At 42.4% G+C, this 19226-nt stretch overlaps 1 protein-coding gene across 3 annotated transcripts in view; it reads left to right on the top strand.

Annotated features, from left to right (window-relative positions):
• Positions 1-208: 208 nt before the first annotated feature.
• PRICKLE4 (prickle planar cell polarity protein 4) overlaps positions 209-19226 on the top strand; it is a 45797-nt gene continuing 26779 nt past the window's right edge. The window contains exons 1-3 of one of the 3 annotated variants that reach the window (XM_060231424.1): positions 209-452; positions 17578-17734; positions 18570-18677. In XM_060231424.1, the coding sequence (XP_060087407.1) occupies positions 17594-17734; positions 18570-18677 (249 nt within the window). In that variant the 5' untranslated portion in view covers positions 209-452; positions 17578-17593. Of the gene's footprint in view, positions 453-6616; positions 6715-17577; positions 17735-18569; positions 18678-19226 lie in introns of those variants that run through there. The other 2 variants (XM_060231425.1, XM_060231426.1) reach the window with 2 other exon arrangements.

The following is a 19226-nucleotide window of genomic DNA, read 5'->3' as shown; positions in this document are numbered from 1 at the left end:
CCCTGCCTTCTGTTATGGTTCTTCACCATTGGCTGCCTCTGTCAGTTTAGGCTGGGAAGCTCTGTAATTAGGACCCTGGCAGACACAGATCTCGTTTCCTGGGCAAGCAGATAAAGGCGCGGGGGGGGGGGGGCGGAAGTCCTGACAACAATCTCCACCATTTCCAGCATTCAAGCCCAGCGTACTCCCCCCCCTCCCACCCCCCGCCGCTTCGCAGCCCACAGTTTCCATTGCAGGCTGAGCCAGGCTCTTGTTGTCAAGGCAGGTGGAGTGTGGCGGGCGAAGGAACGCCTGTTGCTGGCTGCCAGAGAGCCAGGGCAAGGCGGCGTGGAAGGAGGCGAGGGAGGGGAGGCTGCCGCTTCTTGCCAAGCCAGGCAAATCTGGCCTGGAGTTTGTGGACGTCGCGTCGCAGGAAGGAACCGGCCCTGAGGGAAAGTCAGCAGCAGCAGCTGGTAAGTGGCAGCTTTTGCACATAGGCAGGTGGCTCCTTGAGGGGCGACGCGCCGGCGCACCTCAAGGCTTGAGGACTGTAACAGTCATTGAAAAAGAAGTCGGTTGGGTCGCTTTCCGGGGGTGGGGGGGAGTTGGAGAGAGAATCTGCTGCTTGGAACCTGTTCGATCCGCATTCTCCTACATATTTCATTGGAACACAAAATATAATCCGGCTCCCTTCACACCGATTTGAATTTTGCTGTTGAATTAGATGGAATATGAATTTCATGAATGCCAGAGGGTAGTTGCATCTGAAAAGAAAGGAAGACGTTCTGGCAGTCGGGGATAAGAAATAATCCTTTTAAAACACGAGACAACTGCCAACCGTTTTTATGCTCCATGGTGTTATTTTGCTTATGGTAACTTACAATTAGTTTAAGTCAGTGAAAAATCTTGTGTTGATTTTAACAATGATGGCATTTTGCAACTTCAGCTAAAATTTTCTGTTGTGGTGTCCTGTCTGGCTTGTAAATCACATGAATGTGCACTCTGGAGGAGCATATTAGAAATGCTTTCTACCTTGACAATGATTGATAACAGAACCTGGTAAAAATTATTTGGATGAAAGAGGTATTTCTTGGCTATAACTCCTTATATATTTGTTATGCTGTGCCTGTGCTTTCTTCCAAGAAGTTCAGGGTATATATATATTTGCTCTCATGGCAACCCTGTGAGGTAGAGTATGCTGAGAGACAGCCAAGATCTCCCGGTGAATTTCATGATAGGCGGGGGATTTGAATCTGTGCTTTCCCAGGCATCAATGAACACTGACTCTATAATACATAGAAATAAATGTGTGTGCACACTTCTCTCCCATTTTTTTTCACAGCTGTTCACATTTGACAAAATTTCCTGCATGAATATACCTTCAGGGAACTGGGTTTACACTACTGTGTTTGGATACATCCATATATATTTCACCACAAGTAATGCTACAGGAGCCTTCTGACAGTTAGTGCTTCGTGTTTCATGTACATAACACTAAAACATGCATACTCATTGCATATGTGTAATAATTGTTGTTATTATTATCATATGGCAGTGCGTATAGAATAGCCAGGAGATCCTAAGACTGTCTGGCAGTCAAAAGTTCTAGCTCTTTTAGCATTATGCACCACTAGGTGCCCTGATCTGGATAGCCAAGGCCAGCCTGATCTCCTCAGATCTCGGAAGCTATGCAGGGTTGGCTCTGGCTAGTATTTGGATGGGCAACCTCCAAGGAACACCAGGGGAATGACACAGTAGCAGCCAATGAGAAATCACCTCTGAAATGTCTCTTGCCTTAAAAAAAAAGTCCAGCATATGTGTAAGTTCAGTCCAAGGGACTTAATTGCCCAAAGTGATAGCATCACAGAATCTGAAAGGTACACCTATGGGTAGCATACTGCTTAATCCATGTTCACAAGGTTGACCCTGGTGTAGCAACTGTTTGCTTGAGCAACTGGACTGTCCCTGTGTATATATAGGAAGTATATATATATATAATCTTCTATACAGAAATAGTATCAATATACGGTAGATAATTGTGTAGTAAGTCTTTCAAAGACTACTACTTCTGTTTAGTAATGCAATTCAAATGAAGCCTAGAAAAGTCAGATCAAGGTACATGTTAAGCTTTTATTTGAGTGGAAGGCTCTGAGGTCATAAGTTCTCAGACGTTAGCAGCTGAAATGAGGACCCCATTTTGATAGAGAAATTTTCATGGATTGCCAGGCCCTCCACTTCTTCCTTGCTGGTGCCCGCCAAGCACTGACAACCCTTTTTCAAAATGTGTATGGCAAGCCATGGAAGCCCCTAGGAGGCCTTCATCCCCTTCCAAACAATACAGTGAGAACCATTTCAGCTATTCTTTAAAAACAAGTTGAAGTAAATATTCATATCATCTGTACTTAGTTTACAATGGTTAGGTCTCAAAGAGTAGTTGGTTCTCAAAGGGCACAACTCAAAAAGCCTTGACACAAATTCTAGTCAATGTTGCCCACTGATCGGAAAGGATTTCATACTGATAAAAACATGAAGCTTGTTTAATGCTAATAATTGAATAGGGGCAGGAAGGAGCCTGGATAACTTAGAGCTACTCATATAAATAGAAAGGCCAGCACCATAAAAAGATTATCTGGAAGTAGGTGGTTGCAGGTGGTAGCAGCTCTGAGTTCCCACCCTTTGAAAGAGGGAGAAGCCAATACTTTCCCTTTCCCCAGAGACACAAGAAGAAGATATTGGATTTATATCCCGCCCTCCACTCCGAAGAGTCTCAGAGCAGCTCACAATCTCCTTTACCTTCCTCCCCCACAACAGACACCCTGTGAGGTGGGTGGGGCTGGAGAGGGCTCTCACAGCAGTTGCCCTTTCAAGGACAACCTCTGCCAGAGCTATGGCTGACCCAAGGCATGCTAGCAGGTGCAAGCGGAGGAGTGGGGAATCAAACCCGGTTCTCCCAGATAAGAGTCCGCATACTTAACCACTACACCAAACTGGCTCTCCTTGCCCCATTCTTTGAAAACTGTCCTTGCCCCATTCTTTGAAAACTGAGAGGGCTCTGTTTTCACATGAGTTGGATCAGCACAAAAAGCGTTTGCTGACAAACTACAAAGGCAGACAAAACTTCCTAGAGTATCTCGTAGACCCTCAAGGATCCATGAAACTCAGTATGACATAAGCCATTGTATGTAACAATGGGCACACCTGTGTCTGTGTATATTGTGTGTTACTTCCTTATCAGGCTGATTGTATTTTAGATGCATGGGGATGAGCCACTGACCCATGTTGGCTCTGCCGCTGACAGGTGCATTTTCAGTTATGATGTCATAGCATTCATTTGTGTCAAGTTTGCTGTTTCTGTTGCGTTAACTACTATTGTCCTATATTATACTAAATAATTTCTAATTATTTAAGAGGTACAGAATGCTCTATTTTGGTAGTGATAGGCTTTAGCATTTTAGTGTAACCATGTCTGGAAGTTATCCTTTTGACAGGAAAGAACTTATTTTTAAACCCAGATATGTAAAGATATTGCGGTGTGCATTCTCAGTTAAAAAGCAGAGGTTTGTCACATGCTCCAAGATGCTGGGGTTTTTTGTTATCCATTCAGTTCTGGTGCTGAAATAAAAGACTTAGTGTAGTGGTTAAGTGCATCACTCTTATTTGGGAGAACCACATTTGATTCCCCACTCTTCCACATGCACCTGCTGATGTGACCTTGAGTCAGTCACAAGTTCTCGCAGATCTGTTCCTCTCAAGAGCAGTTTCTGTCAGAGCTCTTTCAGCTCCACCTACCACATAGGATGTCTGTTGCAGGTAGGGGAAGGGAAAGAAGATTGTAAGCCGCTCTGAGACTCCTTTGGAGGTAGCAAAGGGTGGGGTATAAATCCAATCTCTTCTTCTTCTCATTGTAGTTGGGGTCCTGGGGAAATTACCTTAGGACACTGAAAAACATCTTGTGATCTTGGCCTCCAATCTTCTTACCAGACAGTACCAAAATTGGGTTGAGTCTGAGATTAGTGCTCAAATTGTGTCTGTATAGCATGAATTGCCACAAAACTCTTTTCCTATAATGAAAACCTTGTGTCCTGGCCAGAATTGTCATCCATAATTGCAAAGTGGTACCTGAGGAGTTGTGGATGGGGACAGGCTTGTTGAGGCCTTTTCTGAGCACAATACTGATGACAAGATTCAGGCTGCTATGCAAACCACATATTTGAAACAAAGTCCTGTTGAGCAAAGTGGGAATTGCTTTTGAATAAATATCCATTGGATTAGGCTGTAGTTGAAGTGGAGGCAACCTGTTTCATATTTTTTCAGCATAAGAACATAAGAGAAGCCATGTTGGATCAGGCCAATGGCCCATCCAGTCCAACACTCTGTATCACACAGTGGCCAAAAATTTATACACACACACACACACACACACACTGTGGCTAATCGCCACTGATGGACCTCTGCTCCATATTTTTATCTAACCCCCTCTTGAAGCTGGCTATGCCCACTCACCCAGCCTCAACAGATCCCTTTGGAGTTCCTCACAATCCTCTCTGGTTCTTACCATCCTGATCAATTTAGTGTCATCCGCAAACTTGGCCATTTCACTGCTTACTCTCAACTCCAAATCATTTATGAACAAGTTAAAGAGCATGGGACCCAGTACTGAGCCCTGCGGCACCCCACTGCTTACCGTCCTCCACTGCGAAGATTGCCCATTTATACTCACTCTCTGCTTCCTATTAATTAGCCAGTTTTTGATCCACAAGAGGACCTGTCCTTTTACTCCATGACTCTCGAGCTTACTAAGGAGCCTTTGATGAGGAACTTTATCAAAAGCTTTCTGGAAGTCAAGGTAAACAATATCTATCGGGTCTCCTTTGTCTACATGTTTGTTCACCCCCTCAAAGAAATGTAACAGGTTAGTGAGGCAAGATCTTCCCTTACAGAACCCATGCTGAGTCTTCCTCAATAACGTGTGTTCATCAATGTGCCTACTCATTCTGTCCTTGATAATGGTTTCTACCAACTTTCCCAGTATTGAAGTCAGACTGACTGGCCTGTAGTTACCTGGATCTCCTCTGGAACCCTTTTTAAAGATGGGAGTGACATTTGCTACCTTCCAGTCCTCAGGAACAGAGGCAGATGTCAATGAAAGATTACATATTTTTGTCAAAAGATCCACAAGTTCAACTTTGAGTTCTTTCAGAACTCTTGGATGTATGCCATCCGGACCTGGTGACTTATTAGTTTTTAATTCGTCCATCAGTTGTAGGACCTCCTCTCTTGTCACCTTAATCTGGCTCAGGTCTTTCAACACCCCTTCCAATAGAAGTGGTTCCGGAGCAGGCAAACACTTCTCATCTTCCACAGTGAAGACGGAGGCAAAAAATTCATTTAGCTTCTCAGCCATTTCCCTATCCTCCTTCAGTAATCCTTTGACCCCTTGGTCATCCAAGGGCCACACTGCCTCCCTGGCTGGTTTCCTGCTTCTAATATATTTGAAGAAATTTTTATTGTTGGTCTTTATGTTTTTTGCAATATGCTCCTCATAGTCCCTTTTTGCTTGCCTGATCACAGTCTTGCATTTGATTTGCCACAGCCTGTGTTCCCTTTTATTAATTTCACTTGGACTAGCTTTCCACCACTTAAAGGATTCCTTCTTACCTTTTATAGCTTCCATTACTTTGTTTGTTAACCATGCAGGCCTTCTGTTATACCTGTTTGTACCTTTCCTAACTTGTGGTATATATTTTATCTGTGCTTCTAGGATTGTAGTTTTAAATAGCCTCCAAGCTTCCCCAAGGGTTTTGACTGTATTTACCTTTCCTTTCAGCTTCCTTTTCACATGCCTCTGTATCTCAGAGAATTTACCCCTTTTAAAGTTAAACGTGGTTGTGGCAGTCTTTTGGGGCAACTCCCTGTTTATACAAATAGTGAAATCAATAACGTTATGGTCACTGCTCCCAAGTGGTGCGATCACTAATGTATTAAAAGCTCTCTTAGAAGGTCTGAAGTCCACATGCAACCAAATGGGATGAGTACTGAGGTAACAGAATGGGTTGTAGCACTTTAGACTGTTTCATTCTTAATGCTCCCTGTGTAAAAATTCCATTCCCCAAGTCCATTCAAATTAAAGGGACGGAAAAGCTCATTAGAGATGGTTCTGTCTTAGACTTCTCCATGGCATTCTAGTTTTTTCATTTAATAGAGATGGAATGTAAGGAAACTTTAAAAAGAAGTCCTTTGCCTGAATGGACTTAAACCATCTTAGCACTTTGCCATGTGATCTCTCCACTTCATTCTGCTGCATGTGTGGAGTCGGGCTTTGTCTGTTTAGCTGTACATTTAGAAAAATGATATGAGTCCCCCTTAACCCTGTTCCACTTCAGACTGCAGGTAGCATGTGAAGGGAATTCTAAATACTCTCCTCATGTTAAAAACAAGCAAACAAACCTGTGTATATAAACTTGGATCCTGCAGTGGTGGTCTGTTAGTGCAACAGCTTTTCTTCCTGTAGAAAATTATTATGGAGGAAGAAGTGACCATTTTTGCTGATGCTTATCCCCCCCCCCCCGCTGTAGACTCCCACTTTGTCCCCCATACTGTTCCTGGGGGTCTTCTGACCCCAGAAGCTCAGCTTGTAAGAGAGCACTGAATGTTGAGGTGGGGAAGTTGTCCTCCTAAATTATGACATCTCTTCCACTGCTGAGGATCCAAGCCATATATATTAGCACATCAAAGGTAACAAGTTGCAGCATAGCCCTTTTCCTGATTTGTGGAGGGAAATATTTATCTGGGAAACCATTGAAAACTACAGTTGAGTACATTCCCAGGAAGGCCCACATGAATCTGCAGATCAGCCTTCAATAATTGCACGGCTGCTTGTTGTGAGCCATTCACAAAATCAAGATTCAGAAGTTGCTTTTAAACCATACATGTAAAGAGTAGACTATTAGCCATGCCTCTTTGTTGGGCAGTTTGGACCCTTTAGAGGTAAGTCTTATGATGAGTATTGACCCACCTTCTGTTTACACATTAAAAAAAAGTTGACTGAGGGCCAAAGTAGATGTGATATATGGCATGGATCCTGTCTGGGAGTGCATGTACAACTCCACAATGGGGCAAACAGGTGTACTCAGGGCTGTTCCATCTTGGGAAAACAACGCAAGCAGTGAGAGGGAGGCTGAAGTTCCCACTTACTTGATGCCATGGTTCCAATCTAAATTGGGCCTTGGTGTGCTTGGAAACTTTGTAACAGTTTGTGGCTGTAACACAATATGAATTAGTTATGTGACCCTCATACCCAGTGTGCTGAACGTGTTTTGTTCTGCTCTAAAGACCTTGGTAAACTAGGACTGGTTTGATATATTTTACCATAATGTTTCCTATTTCATCTGATCCACTGTTGAAGCTATACAACAATATAGAGCTGAAGAGATGTTAGAGATTGCTATACCAGTCTAGGTGGTTGTGTAGAAAGGTCCCTTGAGATCTTCACAGTTGCAGATTCCTGGTCTCATGGTGATTTTGGGTGTCTGTTGCTCATACACAAACAATATCCCAGGAATAGGTGTCTGAGGCTTTGTCTGTAATGCAACTATAATTTACTCTTGCTGGTATGATATGGTAGATCAGCATGCAAAGATCTGCAGCAACAACTTTTTAAAAGTGTGCTGTTATGTACTTTTTGCAACTGAGTTTCTCTTTTTTCCTTTTTAAATCATACAGACTATTGTTTCATATTTACACATCTGGCCCATTTGCCTTTGGGAAAATGTTTTCCTGTTTGAAGAGGTACTGTTTGGCATGAGATAAAGACTGTACTGATACCACACCCAGGCTGATTACAGCTGTAACAGTGTGGCTCTTTCCAGGATGGTGTAGGGTGTGGGATGATGCATACCACATTTCAAATCCCAAAGTCAAACACAGGTCAAGTTGGAAATTAACTTCTACTTTCCACTTAGTACAAGCACAGCTTTAGGTTCATGGCTCTAGGGACAGTGACATAAAAAGCACATCAGGTTCAGGGGCTGAGTACTGTTTGTAGGGCAATGCATTCTGGATGTTGGCAGGGACTGTGAGTGTGGCATAATGCCAAAAATGCACTCTGATCATGGGTAGTTTTTCTCTGATTTCCCTCTTCCTTTCTGTTCCCTCTCTTGATCTGTTGAATACTGGTCCTCCCTAGATATAGATCACCTAATCAAGCAATTACCACTGCCATTTTTGCTGCGTATGGAATCATGATAATTTCATTTCATGAACAAAAGAGATCGATATAATTCACATGTGCTTTGTAGTGGGCATGTGGTGTTGTCATACAAGGAAAGAGCTGTTTTCAGAACCAGTGTTTCTAGAGACCATAAATGAGTGGATCAGGATATCCTGGCCACCTTACATGGGCAGCCTGTAGAGCAGTTTTTCACAGCAGGTGCTTATATCTACCATCTGCCACATTCTTCATCAAGTTTGTGAGATAAGCAGAGCTGTTCTGTATTTGGTGCTAGAAGTACCTTCTGAGTCTACAAACAAGAACTGGCCGCTTGTGTTTTTCAGTACTAATAATCAAAGACAGGTCTTCTCTGTAGCAGAACTTCCGATCCCCTTCAGCTTTTGCACAAATATAAACAAATTCTGCAAATATGTATATTTGCCTAGTTTATTTTCCTTCTGATTGAAGGGTTGGAGTACATTTCCTGCAAAGCTTCTTAACTTAAAAAAAACCCAACCTAAATAGGGGCACAATAAATGTCTATAAAACTTCAAATAGTATAAAGAGGGAGACGGAGGCAGATTTTTTTTCTTTATATGTAATAAGTGGTAAATTCAGCAAAGAGAAAGGAATTGCCAGTCCACACTGTATAGTATATGCTTTAAATTCATTGATACAAGATGTGGTGATGGCCACTAGCTTAGATAACTTTAAAGGGGGACTATATAAATTATTGGAGAATAGGTCTATAACCATAACCTACAATATCTAAATGGAATCATCTCGCCCCAGGTCAGTAGGCTCTGGATACCAGATGTTGATGACATTCAATGGGAAAAGACGGTTCCCTGTTTGTGAGCTGTTCAGAGGCATCTAGAATGATATTCTGCTCTTAATTTTGTGTTGTCAAGTTTTTATCAACTCATGGCAACGCTGTGAAGTTTCACCTTGCTGTGTCTAGTTATGGTAAAATAAAGCTCAATAGGCTTTAATCAATTTATTGTCTCAGAATACACCTAACAAGAAGATCAGGAAACTCCACTCACCTCAGCCCCTCTCCAGAACTACAGGGACTGAAGAGGTCCAAACAACCCCAACTACAAGGCCCAATACTCTCCTGACATACAAAATACCTCAAGGGGTTTTCAAGGCAAGAGATGAGAAGTGGTTTGCCATTGTTTCCTTTCCCCTCCAAGTACTGACCCTATTTCCAAGCTCTTGATAAACCTTGCCTGAGCTAATAGGGCCCACTATCTTAATTCTCTAGTCTGATACAATTCTGACTTGGGACAAAACCTCTCTCTTCTTGCAGCAGCAATCCTGTTACTCCATTTTAAAGAGATTTCATCCTAGTGTTCCTTGATGGTCTCCCATCCAAATACTAACCAGGGCCAACCCTGCTTCAGGCTTCCTAAATGTAGCCAAAGTGAAAATACTGGGGATTGAGTTGGAGAGCATGATAGTGGAAAATCTATACTATTATTATATTGATATTGTGTTAGGCAGGATATAAACCAAAAATAGACATAAATAAATGCTAAGGATCAGACATGGGGAGGGAAAGAAAGGTTATACTTTTTGAGCTGGCTGGCTACATAGGAATGGCATTTACTGATTATCGGAATTGATTACAAAGAGTTGTCTGTGACCAACAGACAGCCTGACTGATTAGTCATGTAAAAACCATTGTGTTATAAACACATGAAAGGCTTAATCTTCATATAACCTCAGTGTCTGGATTATACCAGCCAGTAATGCATCTTTGTGTTCAAACTGTCATTTTCCAAAATTTCAATAGATGGTATGCTTTTTTTCCAAATGAAAGTCAAAAAAGATCATTGACTCTTATACCTCAAAAGTTTTCAGTGTGTAGGAATAAGAATTATCCGCTCTCAGAGGAACCCTGTGCTTCTGCATAAATTTCTTTCCTGGTCATGCATCTTGACTGGAAGAGCAGTGACAAGCAGAGACATAATGGGAAACTTTGGCAAAGTCTGGGTCACTGGGGTACATTTCTATGTGGGAAGTGATTGAATGACCCAGACACACCAGATACAGAGACATACTGGAACTGCCTGTTTGCCATCTTTCAATCACCCTCAGCTAAAGTACAGCATGCAGAGGTGCAGGAGGCAATCTCTTTTGTGCATTTACTTAAAACTCACAGGACTGAATCTCTAAATTATTCCACTGATTAATTTTATGCAGAGTAACTTTTATCTCACCTGGGGATTGCAGGTTTCTCTTCATTAAGAGACTGGTAGGCGGGCTTCCAAAACTGTATAGCTTGACTGTGCTGGTTGCTATTAAATCCAGAGCAAAGCAGGTCATACTAATGTTGCTGCCAGTTGAGTCCTGAAGAAGGTAGGTGGTCTGGGTTTTCAAAGTTTGTGTCCAATATCGCCTTTAAGACCAACTAGGCTTGCCAGGTCAAACTCAAGAAATACTTGGGACTGTGGAGTGGAGCCAGGAGATGGAGCCCAGGAGCAAGGTTGTGACAAGCATGATTGAACTCCAAAGGGTGTTCTGGCCATCACATATAAAGAGACCACACTCCTTTTAAATGCCTGAGAGCCAGTTTGGTGTAGTGGTTAAGTGTGCGGACTCTTATCTGGGAGAACCAGGTTTGATTCCCCACTCCTCCACTTGCACCTGCTGGAATGGCCTTGGGTCAACCATAGCTCTGGCAGAGGTTGTCCTTGAAAGGGCAGCTGTTGTGGGGGAGGAAGATAAAGGAGATTGTGAGCCGCTCTGAGACTCTGAAATTTAGAGTGGAGGCAGGATATAAATCCAGTATCATCTTCTTTTCTTCATTGGAAATAATGGAGGAGGGGAGGGACCTTCTTTTGGGGCTCATAGAATTGTACTCCCTGGTGCAATCTTTTTGAAACTGGGGGGACGGGGGTTGAGAAGAGTCACCAGATGCTATACTGAAAATTTGGTGCCTCTACCTCAAAAAAACAGGCCCCCAGAGCCCCAGATACCCACAAATTGATTCTCCATTATACCCTATGGGAACCAATCTCCATAGGGTATAATGGAGTGCCTAATGGACATTCAGACCCCACACACACACTTTCTGATAACCCTGAAGTGGGAGATGACCTCAAAACCAGGGGATTCCCTGCTCCAACTGGGGATTCTGTGGGCAAAATACAAGCAAGGAAACCGAAAGGCTCACGACTATAAATTATTGGCAAAAGACAGTTTGTACAAAATTACAAATATATTATTTCAAATATTGAGATACAACATGGGAGTATATACCATGGAGGTTCCACATGACCAGGACTTGTCAGGTAAGGATGTTCTGTGAATATCAGAGGTCTGAGCTATCCAATTCCAGCAATTTTAATATCATGAGATAAAAGTTACCTGCTTTTTCAACATAGTTCTTTTCATTTGAGTTTTAGCATCTAAACTTGTAATAATGTTTACAAGCAAGAACCACAATCAGAATCTCAGGTATAGTCTGTGTTATGCTTGCCACACCAGAGCTGGTATGGATCCCCACAAAGGTCTTCCCAAGTGTACAGGTGACACCCTGACAATTGTCCACCTGATTATCCACTGTACACATCACAGTTGCTTTGGAGAAAAGCTACCCCCCAAGAAGGCTGCCTCCAAAGGCATCTGTGTAACAACATTTAGACAGATCTGTCCTCATTCTTCAACTTTTATTTTTTACCTGAAAATTTACCTGTCAATGCATTATTCCCACAATAGCTTGCTTGCAGAGAAAATCCCATTGAGGATCATTTATGTTGTTTTCCAAGAATACCTCAACAATGTGGTGAACCAAATCATACCTTTTGAATCCCCAGCTGAATGTGGTAGATAGAGAGTTCGTAAGGTCCAGGGTTTCTCTCACATGTATCAACCCCTGAGATACTACCAATCAAATTGAGCCTAATTTAAATGCATATACTTCCAAGACTGGAGACCTCTTTTTCACCCTTCTGTATATATGCAGCTACATAATCCTCATCACGACCACTTTTTTTGGAACTCCTGTTCAAGGCACAATAATTTCTCACTCTATTTGCACCTTAGCTAGGTTATCGGTACTACAACTGCATTCTGGGAAATAAGTACAGGGAACAAGCAAAATCAGATCTTTTTGTTTTTTCTTCTGTTCACCAGTTAATTTGCTGAGTTAATTATTGACCAAGGTGCATAGCGGAATAACTTGAATGCTCTGTGCTAATTATATTGCCAGAGACAGCCCACGGTCAAAGTTAGGCATGTGGCTGAAGTCTAGCAAAAGAGTTGCTCATTTACTAAATGAAAGAATTTCAGCCTGTTGCAGAGGTTCAGGTTTCTAGTTTCTGCCTTATATTATCTCAACACCAAACTATTTTTAGTTTTAACTGGGCAGCACAGTGCCAATATTGTCCAGAATGCTTCAGGGCTGAAATGGGGGTAGGGCAATGACACCCCAGTTATCCAGGAACTACAAAGCTGAATTCGTGTTGAGCTCTTTTATTTGTGGCCAGTCCTTACAAAAGGGTCAAGAGAGAAAGTCTTCAGGTTTCCAAAACAAAAAACCAAAGCTGAACCCTAGAGAAACTGACATATTCTAGCTCTCTCACGGTGCACAGTTCAGCCATGTTGACCTTCTAGAGCCCTCTGGATGTGGTTTTGTAAAATCCTTCAAAGCAGGCAGAATTGTTTTTCTCTCTCTGACTGGATAGGGAATTTATGCCAACTAGACAGAAGAACCTTTCACAGCCTTGCATGCTGAAACAGGGTCCATGTTGTATGTGATCACATCACTCCTTAATGCTGCTTCTAAGGCATAACTGCTGATCATTCATCACTGCCAATCTTATCCTGCCTGCTCCTTCCTCATACCCATCCTCAGTCCTCTGCCTGCCTGTACTCCATTTGGTACTGGAACAGGAAATCTAGCTGGAAGGCATCCAAGGAGCCACAGGAGTTCAGCTGAACCACAAAGTTGCCAATCCTTTGTTTTGGAAACAGACAGGAGGGAGGGAGGGAGGAAGCGAACAAGCAAGTGGTGGAAAAAGAGCACTGGGAGACACCTCCCCCAGTCCTAGAATACTGTTAACCAGAAACATTCTGTAATGAGGGCTGTGCTTCAAGGAATGATTAATACTGCAGATTTGTGAGAATGTGAAGAGAAAAAAAATTGTCTCAATGAAGAATAGATTAGAGCACACAATACACTTCTGAACATCAGCAGCATTGGCCTGTGCAGGCATGACTCCACCAGGAAAAATGGTGGCTTTGGAAAATGAGATAGCTGGACTGATTCACAAAGCTTCTGCAGATGCTTATTTTAAACTGAATCGATTTTGTCAACTTTAGTTTAAATTAGCAGAATTACTGTGCTGATAGATTTGACACACGCCTATATGGCAACTTAACTGGCATATCAGCAACTCCAGAACTTCTTGTGTACAGTGTTAGTGCACAACCAATCTAGTGATCTGAGCATATGCAAAGTGAAGCCTGTTGTCAAATGTTTAAAGCATGTTGAATGATACTTCTCCTTCACCTCTCTATTTGCGCCAAAACAGAAACTTGCAACACATCATGAAGGTCAAAACTGAATAGTAATAAATCAGCAAGTCTGATACCATCACCCAGTTTCTAAAGACCTGTGGGGTTACAAAAGTTTCTGACCAAGGAAATGAAAAGTAAACCAAGATTATGTGAAGTGGCTTGTCACAGAGAGGAAGCTTGAGGCCTAGTTTAAATTTTTAAAAAAGGCAGAAACAAGGAGATAAAATTGTTCCTGGACTATGCCACTTCAGACTACAGGTAATAGATTGTTATTCTGAGGGAGTGGGGAGTTTAGCTGAATTCAGTCTTCTGCACATTAAAAAGAAAGGTCAGGGAGAAGAAGTGTCTTCTACATACTAGTTTTGTGGGGGGGGGGGGGACGATTAGGGTTGCCAATCTTCAGTTGGAGTCAGGGGATCCCTTGGTTTGGATGCTCTCCTCCCACTTTAGGAATATCAGAAAGGTGGGGGGGGGAAGGAAATGTCTGCTGGGCATGCCATTATACCCTATGGAGACTGATTCCCATAGGGTATAATAGAGAATTCATCCATAGGTATTTGGGGCTCTGGGGGCCCTTGTTTTTTGAGGTTGAGGCACCAAAATCTAAGCACAGCATCTGGTGTGTCTGCTCAAAACATCCCCCAAGTTTCAAAAAGATTGAACCAGATGATCCAATTCTGTGAGCCCCAAAAGAAGGTGCCCCTATCCTTTATTATTTCCAAATGGAGCTAAGGCATTTAAAAAGTGTGCAGTCCTTTTAAACGTGGTTGCCAGAACTTCCTTTGGAGTTCAATCATGCTTGAGCCAGAAACTGTTTTCATTTAATTTCAATTTGTTGGTTTTGGTCTGAGCTTCTGGGGCAACAAAGAACAATTCTGCACCATCCTCTATATGACAGCCCTTCAAGTCCTTGAAGATGGTGATCATATCATCTCTCAGTCTCCACTCCATGATAAACATACCTAGCTCCTTCCACCTTTCCTCATAAGACTTGGTCTCCAGACCTCCCACTATCTTCGTTGCCCTCCTCTGGACACATTGCAGCTTGTCTATATTCTTCTTAAATTGTGCTGCACAAAACTGAACACAGTACTCTAGGTGAGGTTTAATCAGAGCAGAATAAAGTGATACCATCACTTCATGTGACCTGGACACTATACTTCTGTTGATGCAGCCCAAAATTGCATTGGCCTTTTAACTACCACATGGCACTGCTGACTCATGTTCAGTGTATGGTCCACTAAGACCCCCAGATCCTTTTCACGCATACCACTGCCAAGACAAGTCTCTCCCATCCTATAATTATGCATTGGATTTTTCCTACCTAAATGCAGAACTTTACATTTATCCCTGTTAAAATTCATTTTATTTGTTTTATCTCAGTTTTCCAGCTTGTCAAGATCGTCCTGTATCCTGACTCTGTCTTCTAATGTATTTGTGACCCCTCCCCATTTAGTATCATCTGCAAATTTAATAAGCATTCTATTCCTTCCAAATCATTTATGAAGATGGTGAACAAATCCATGAGGCACTCTACTTGCCGCTCCTCTCCAAAAGAGATCCATGAGGCACTCTACTTGCCGCTCCTCTCCAAAAGAACGAGGAACCCTTCACAAGCACTCTTTGAGTGTGATCTGTGAACCAGTTACAGATCCACCTAACAGTAATAGGATCCAAACCACATTTTACCCATTTGTGAACAAGAATACTACGTGGAACCTTATCAAACAGCTTACTGAAATCAAGATAAACTATGTGTACAGCATTCCCCTGATCCAGCAAGGTAGTAACTTACTTTAAAAAAGAGATAATCTGACATGACTTGTTCATGGGAAACCCATGCTGGCTCTTAGCACAGCCATCTTTTCTAAACATTCCAGGACTGACTGACTGATTATTTGCTCAAAAACCTTTCCAGGTATAGATGTCAAGCTAACGGGTCAGTAGGTACCTGGATCATCCTTTTTCCCCTTCTTGATGATGGGAACAATATTTGCCCACCTCCAATCTTCTGGCACCTCACCTATTCTCCAAGAATTCTCAAAAATAATGGACAGAGGCTCAGAAATGTGGCCTCATTTGGGACACTGTGTACAGTTCTGGTCACCACATCTCAAAAAAGATATTTAAAAATTGCAGAAAAGGGCAACTAGAATGATTAAAGGGTTGGAACACTTTCCCTATGAAGAAAGGTTAAAATGCTTGGGGCTCTTTAGCTTGGAGAAATGTCGACTGATGGGTGACTAGAGGTTTACAAGATTATGCATCGGATAGAGTAAGTAGAGAAAGAAGTACTTTTCTCCCTTTCTTACAATACAAGAACTTGTGGGCACTCATTTGCTGAGCAGTTGGGTTAGAACAGATAAAAGGAAGTACTTCTTCACCCAAAAGGTGATTAACACATGGAATTCACTGCCACAGGAGGTAGTGGCAGCTACATGCATAGATGACTTCAAGAGAGAACTGGATAAACATATGGAGCAGAAGTACATCAGTGGCTATTAGCCACAAGGTATAGATTGAACTCTCTGTCTGGGGCAAGTGATACTCTGTATTCTCGATGCTTAGGGAGCAACAGTGGAAGGGCTTCTAGGGTCCTGGCCCCACTAGTGGACCTCCTGATGGCACCTGGTTTTTTGGCCATTATGTGACAGAGTATTGGATTGGATGGGCCATTGGCCTGATCCAGTATGGCTTCTGTTATGTTCTTAGGTTCTTAAGAACAAAATCCATATAATACTTTTTCTTAGGACCAAACAAATGTACACAAAACGTCACACAGGTTTTCCTGCATACTGGAGCTCTTAATCAGACTAGATGCTGTGAGATTTAAAAAGGTAGAAACCAGTTTTCTCAGGCTTATTTATGATATGATTTATTTATGATATTTCTATGCTTTTATGGATGAAGCTAGACTGCTACCAGCCTACATTTGGGACCTTAATAGATGTTTTTGAGAGCCAGCACAGCTACTGTGGAAGACCTAGGCTTAAATGACAGTTCAGTCATGGACTTGCTGCTTCTGCTCAGTGATGTATTGCTCCATCTGTCTTTTCACCCTAGTTACTTTCTCCTTTGGCTCAACAACTAGGGGGGAAAATTCCCAGTTTTGCAATAGGAGTAAATTAGTAATTTAATACAAGTGTACCTTGAGTTGCATAATGTACATATGATAAGAGCATGTAGTAGCAACAGAAATCTACACCCTTTGCAAGTTCAAACAGAATAACTGTACTTAGCCTTTTAAACAACTGCCAGTATGCGTTGGGCCTGTAGAATATGACCATATTTGCATGTTGACAGGAATGCTAATAAAATAGATAAGAAAAAAACTATAGTGAATGAAAAATTGCAACACTTTAGAAGGGGTTGCCATGTACCAGTTCAGTCTTCCTCTAGGGCAATACATCCCATTCCTCCCACCCACCCCTTGTTGCTGGTGCCTCCCAAGCTCTTATTGGAAAACTGAAGATCCTGCTGTAGTGTCAAATGCTCATACATTACTCAGTACTGCTTTCTGTTGCTGCATAAGGCTCACAAAAGCATTTGAGACTTTTCCAAGGGCATATGCAGAGTATCTATGTGGGCAGGGAATTTAGATAGGGTGTGGAGTTAATGTTAATTAGACCTGGTTCATGCATGCCAGATAATGAGGTGGTAGGATTTACTGTCCCACTGCTAGTAGGGAATTCTAGTTTTGAATGTTCCTTTGTATCAGCTCTATGCAAATTTAAAATGCACACAGAAACTCGCCACCCCCCATCTCTCTATTCTACCACCTCAGGACTCCTGCATGTGTGAACCAGGCATCAGTCTCTTTCCGCACAAAGCGATATCCTCACACAGACTCTCTTTTCCAGCATCTTCTTTCTGCGGATGTCCCTACCGAGTCCTGCATGGTCCCAGAGAGAGAAGGCTCCATGCATTTCTACTCTACCTGCTTCTTCTTCAGACAGTGATTCTGGCTGCGCCCTGGAAGATTACGTAGGACTTGGTACAGAAATTCCCCCAGCAGAGGTAGTTACACACATGGCTACACACATTAAGCTGCCTTATAGTGAATCAGACCATTGGTCCATCACAGTACATAGTGTCTAAGACTGGCAGCTGCTGTCCAAGGTGTTGAGTCTGTCCAAGGTCTTTCACATCACTTACTACCAAATCCTTTAACTGGAGTACCCAGGGATTGAACCTGGGATCTTCTGCATACCAGACAGAGGTTGTTCCACTGAGCCACAGTCCCTTCCCTATGTCTTCGCATATATTTATATGAAGACTATATTATATGAAGACCTGTGTTACAAGAGCTTCTCCTAGAAGGACCATGGCATGCCTTTGGACCTGAAAGGATGGCAGCATTTTGGAGTGAGGCTGTTAGCTTTTCTCCTCATGGAACTGCAGCCAGTTATAAGGATGGCATTGATGCTTTTGCTACGTTCTTGATCTAGAAATCAGAAGCAGCCAGACCTTCTTCCTGGCTGCCTGTTCAGGTACTGCTATGATAGTTGTATTCCCTTTCCTATTATGCAAGTATTGATTTCAGGCAAGATGAAGAAAAGGACTGAAGATGAGAAAGACAGAATCAGTAGAGTAAACTTGACTGTATATATTATGACTTGACTGGATATACATACAACAGAGAAGAGCTAGCTTTAGATTAATTGAGGACTGGATATGTGTTTTGCCAGTACCTTTTCATTTGGCTTTCAGGAGGCCTAGACATCATCTTTTCCCATAAGGCAAATCTCTCACCCTCTGTTAGGTCTGCCATGTGCATAGCAGTGGAGGCAGCATCTGTTCCCTAGAGAAATCACAGCTCTACCTTACTTTTCTATCTTGTTTGTTTTTATAGGTGTCAATACACTTTGAGTCTCAATCACTGAATGCAGTCCCTGCTACCATTTCAAATCAGTTCCACATAAAAGCTCTCCTTCAGCAACTGCCACCACAAGACTGCGATGTAAGTTTTTGCCTCATCAAGGTTGAATCAGGCCATCTTGTCTTGCACATCCCTTGGCTAAAAGTCATTAAGCTTTGTTTTTCCAGCCCACATAGAATTTGGGCACCCCTCCTACTTCAGTAATAAACCTCTCAACACTGCCAGTCCCTCTCTAATAACTTCGCCTGATATGCACTTTTATTTGCACTGAGCCTCTCCCCAAAGTCAGCCTATGCAGCTTCATGGCTTTCTTGCAGAATTTCAGATGTATGGTTTCTCTGAATGAATATAAGAGTGCAACATAATTGTTCTGTTCCATGATGTCTCCAAGGGTAGGCAGCTGCTTAGAGAAAGAGATCAGAAAACCTAACATTCCAGGAATTTGGTCTCTGCTGATTGCTTCCAGCAGTTAGCATTCAGGAATTTGGAGACTCCAAGGGTTTCTGGCTGATCTTCCTAGATAACAAATTCTCTCTCTTAGCACAGTCTGCTTGACAATGCAGACTTATTACTATGGTTACTTATCTGTATTATCAGGACAAAACTTGTAAAAAATACATACAGCCTCCA

This window comes from Heteronotia binoei, chromosome 2, assembly GCF_032191835.1.
Source record: "Heteronotia binoei isolate CCM8104 ecotype False Entrance Well chromosome 2, APGP_CSIRO_Hbin_v1, whole genome shotgun sequence".
Lineage (NCBI taxonomy): Eukaryota > Metazoa > Chordata > Lepidosauria > Squamata > Gekkonidae > Heteronotia > Heteronotia binoei.
Note: the sequence above shows the minus strand (reverse complement) of the source record. Positions and strands in the feature narration are given on the sequence as shown.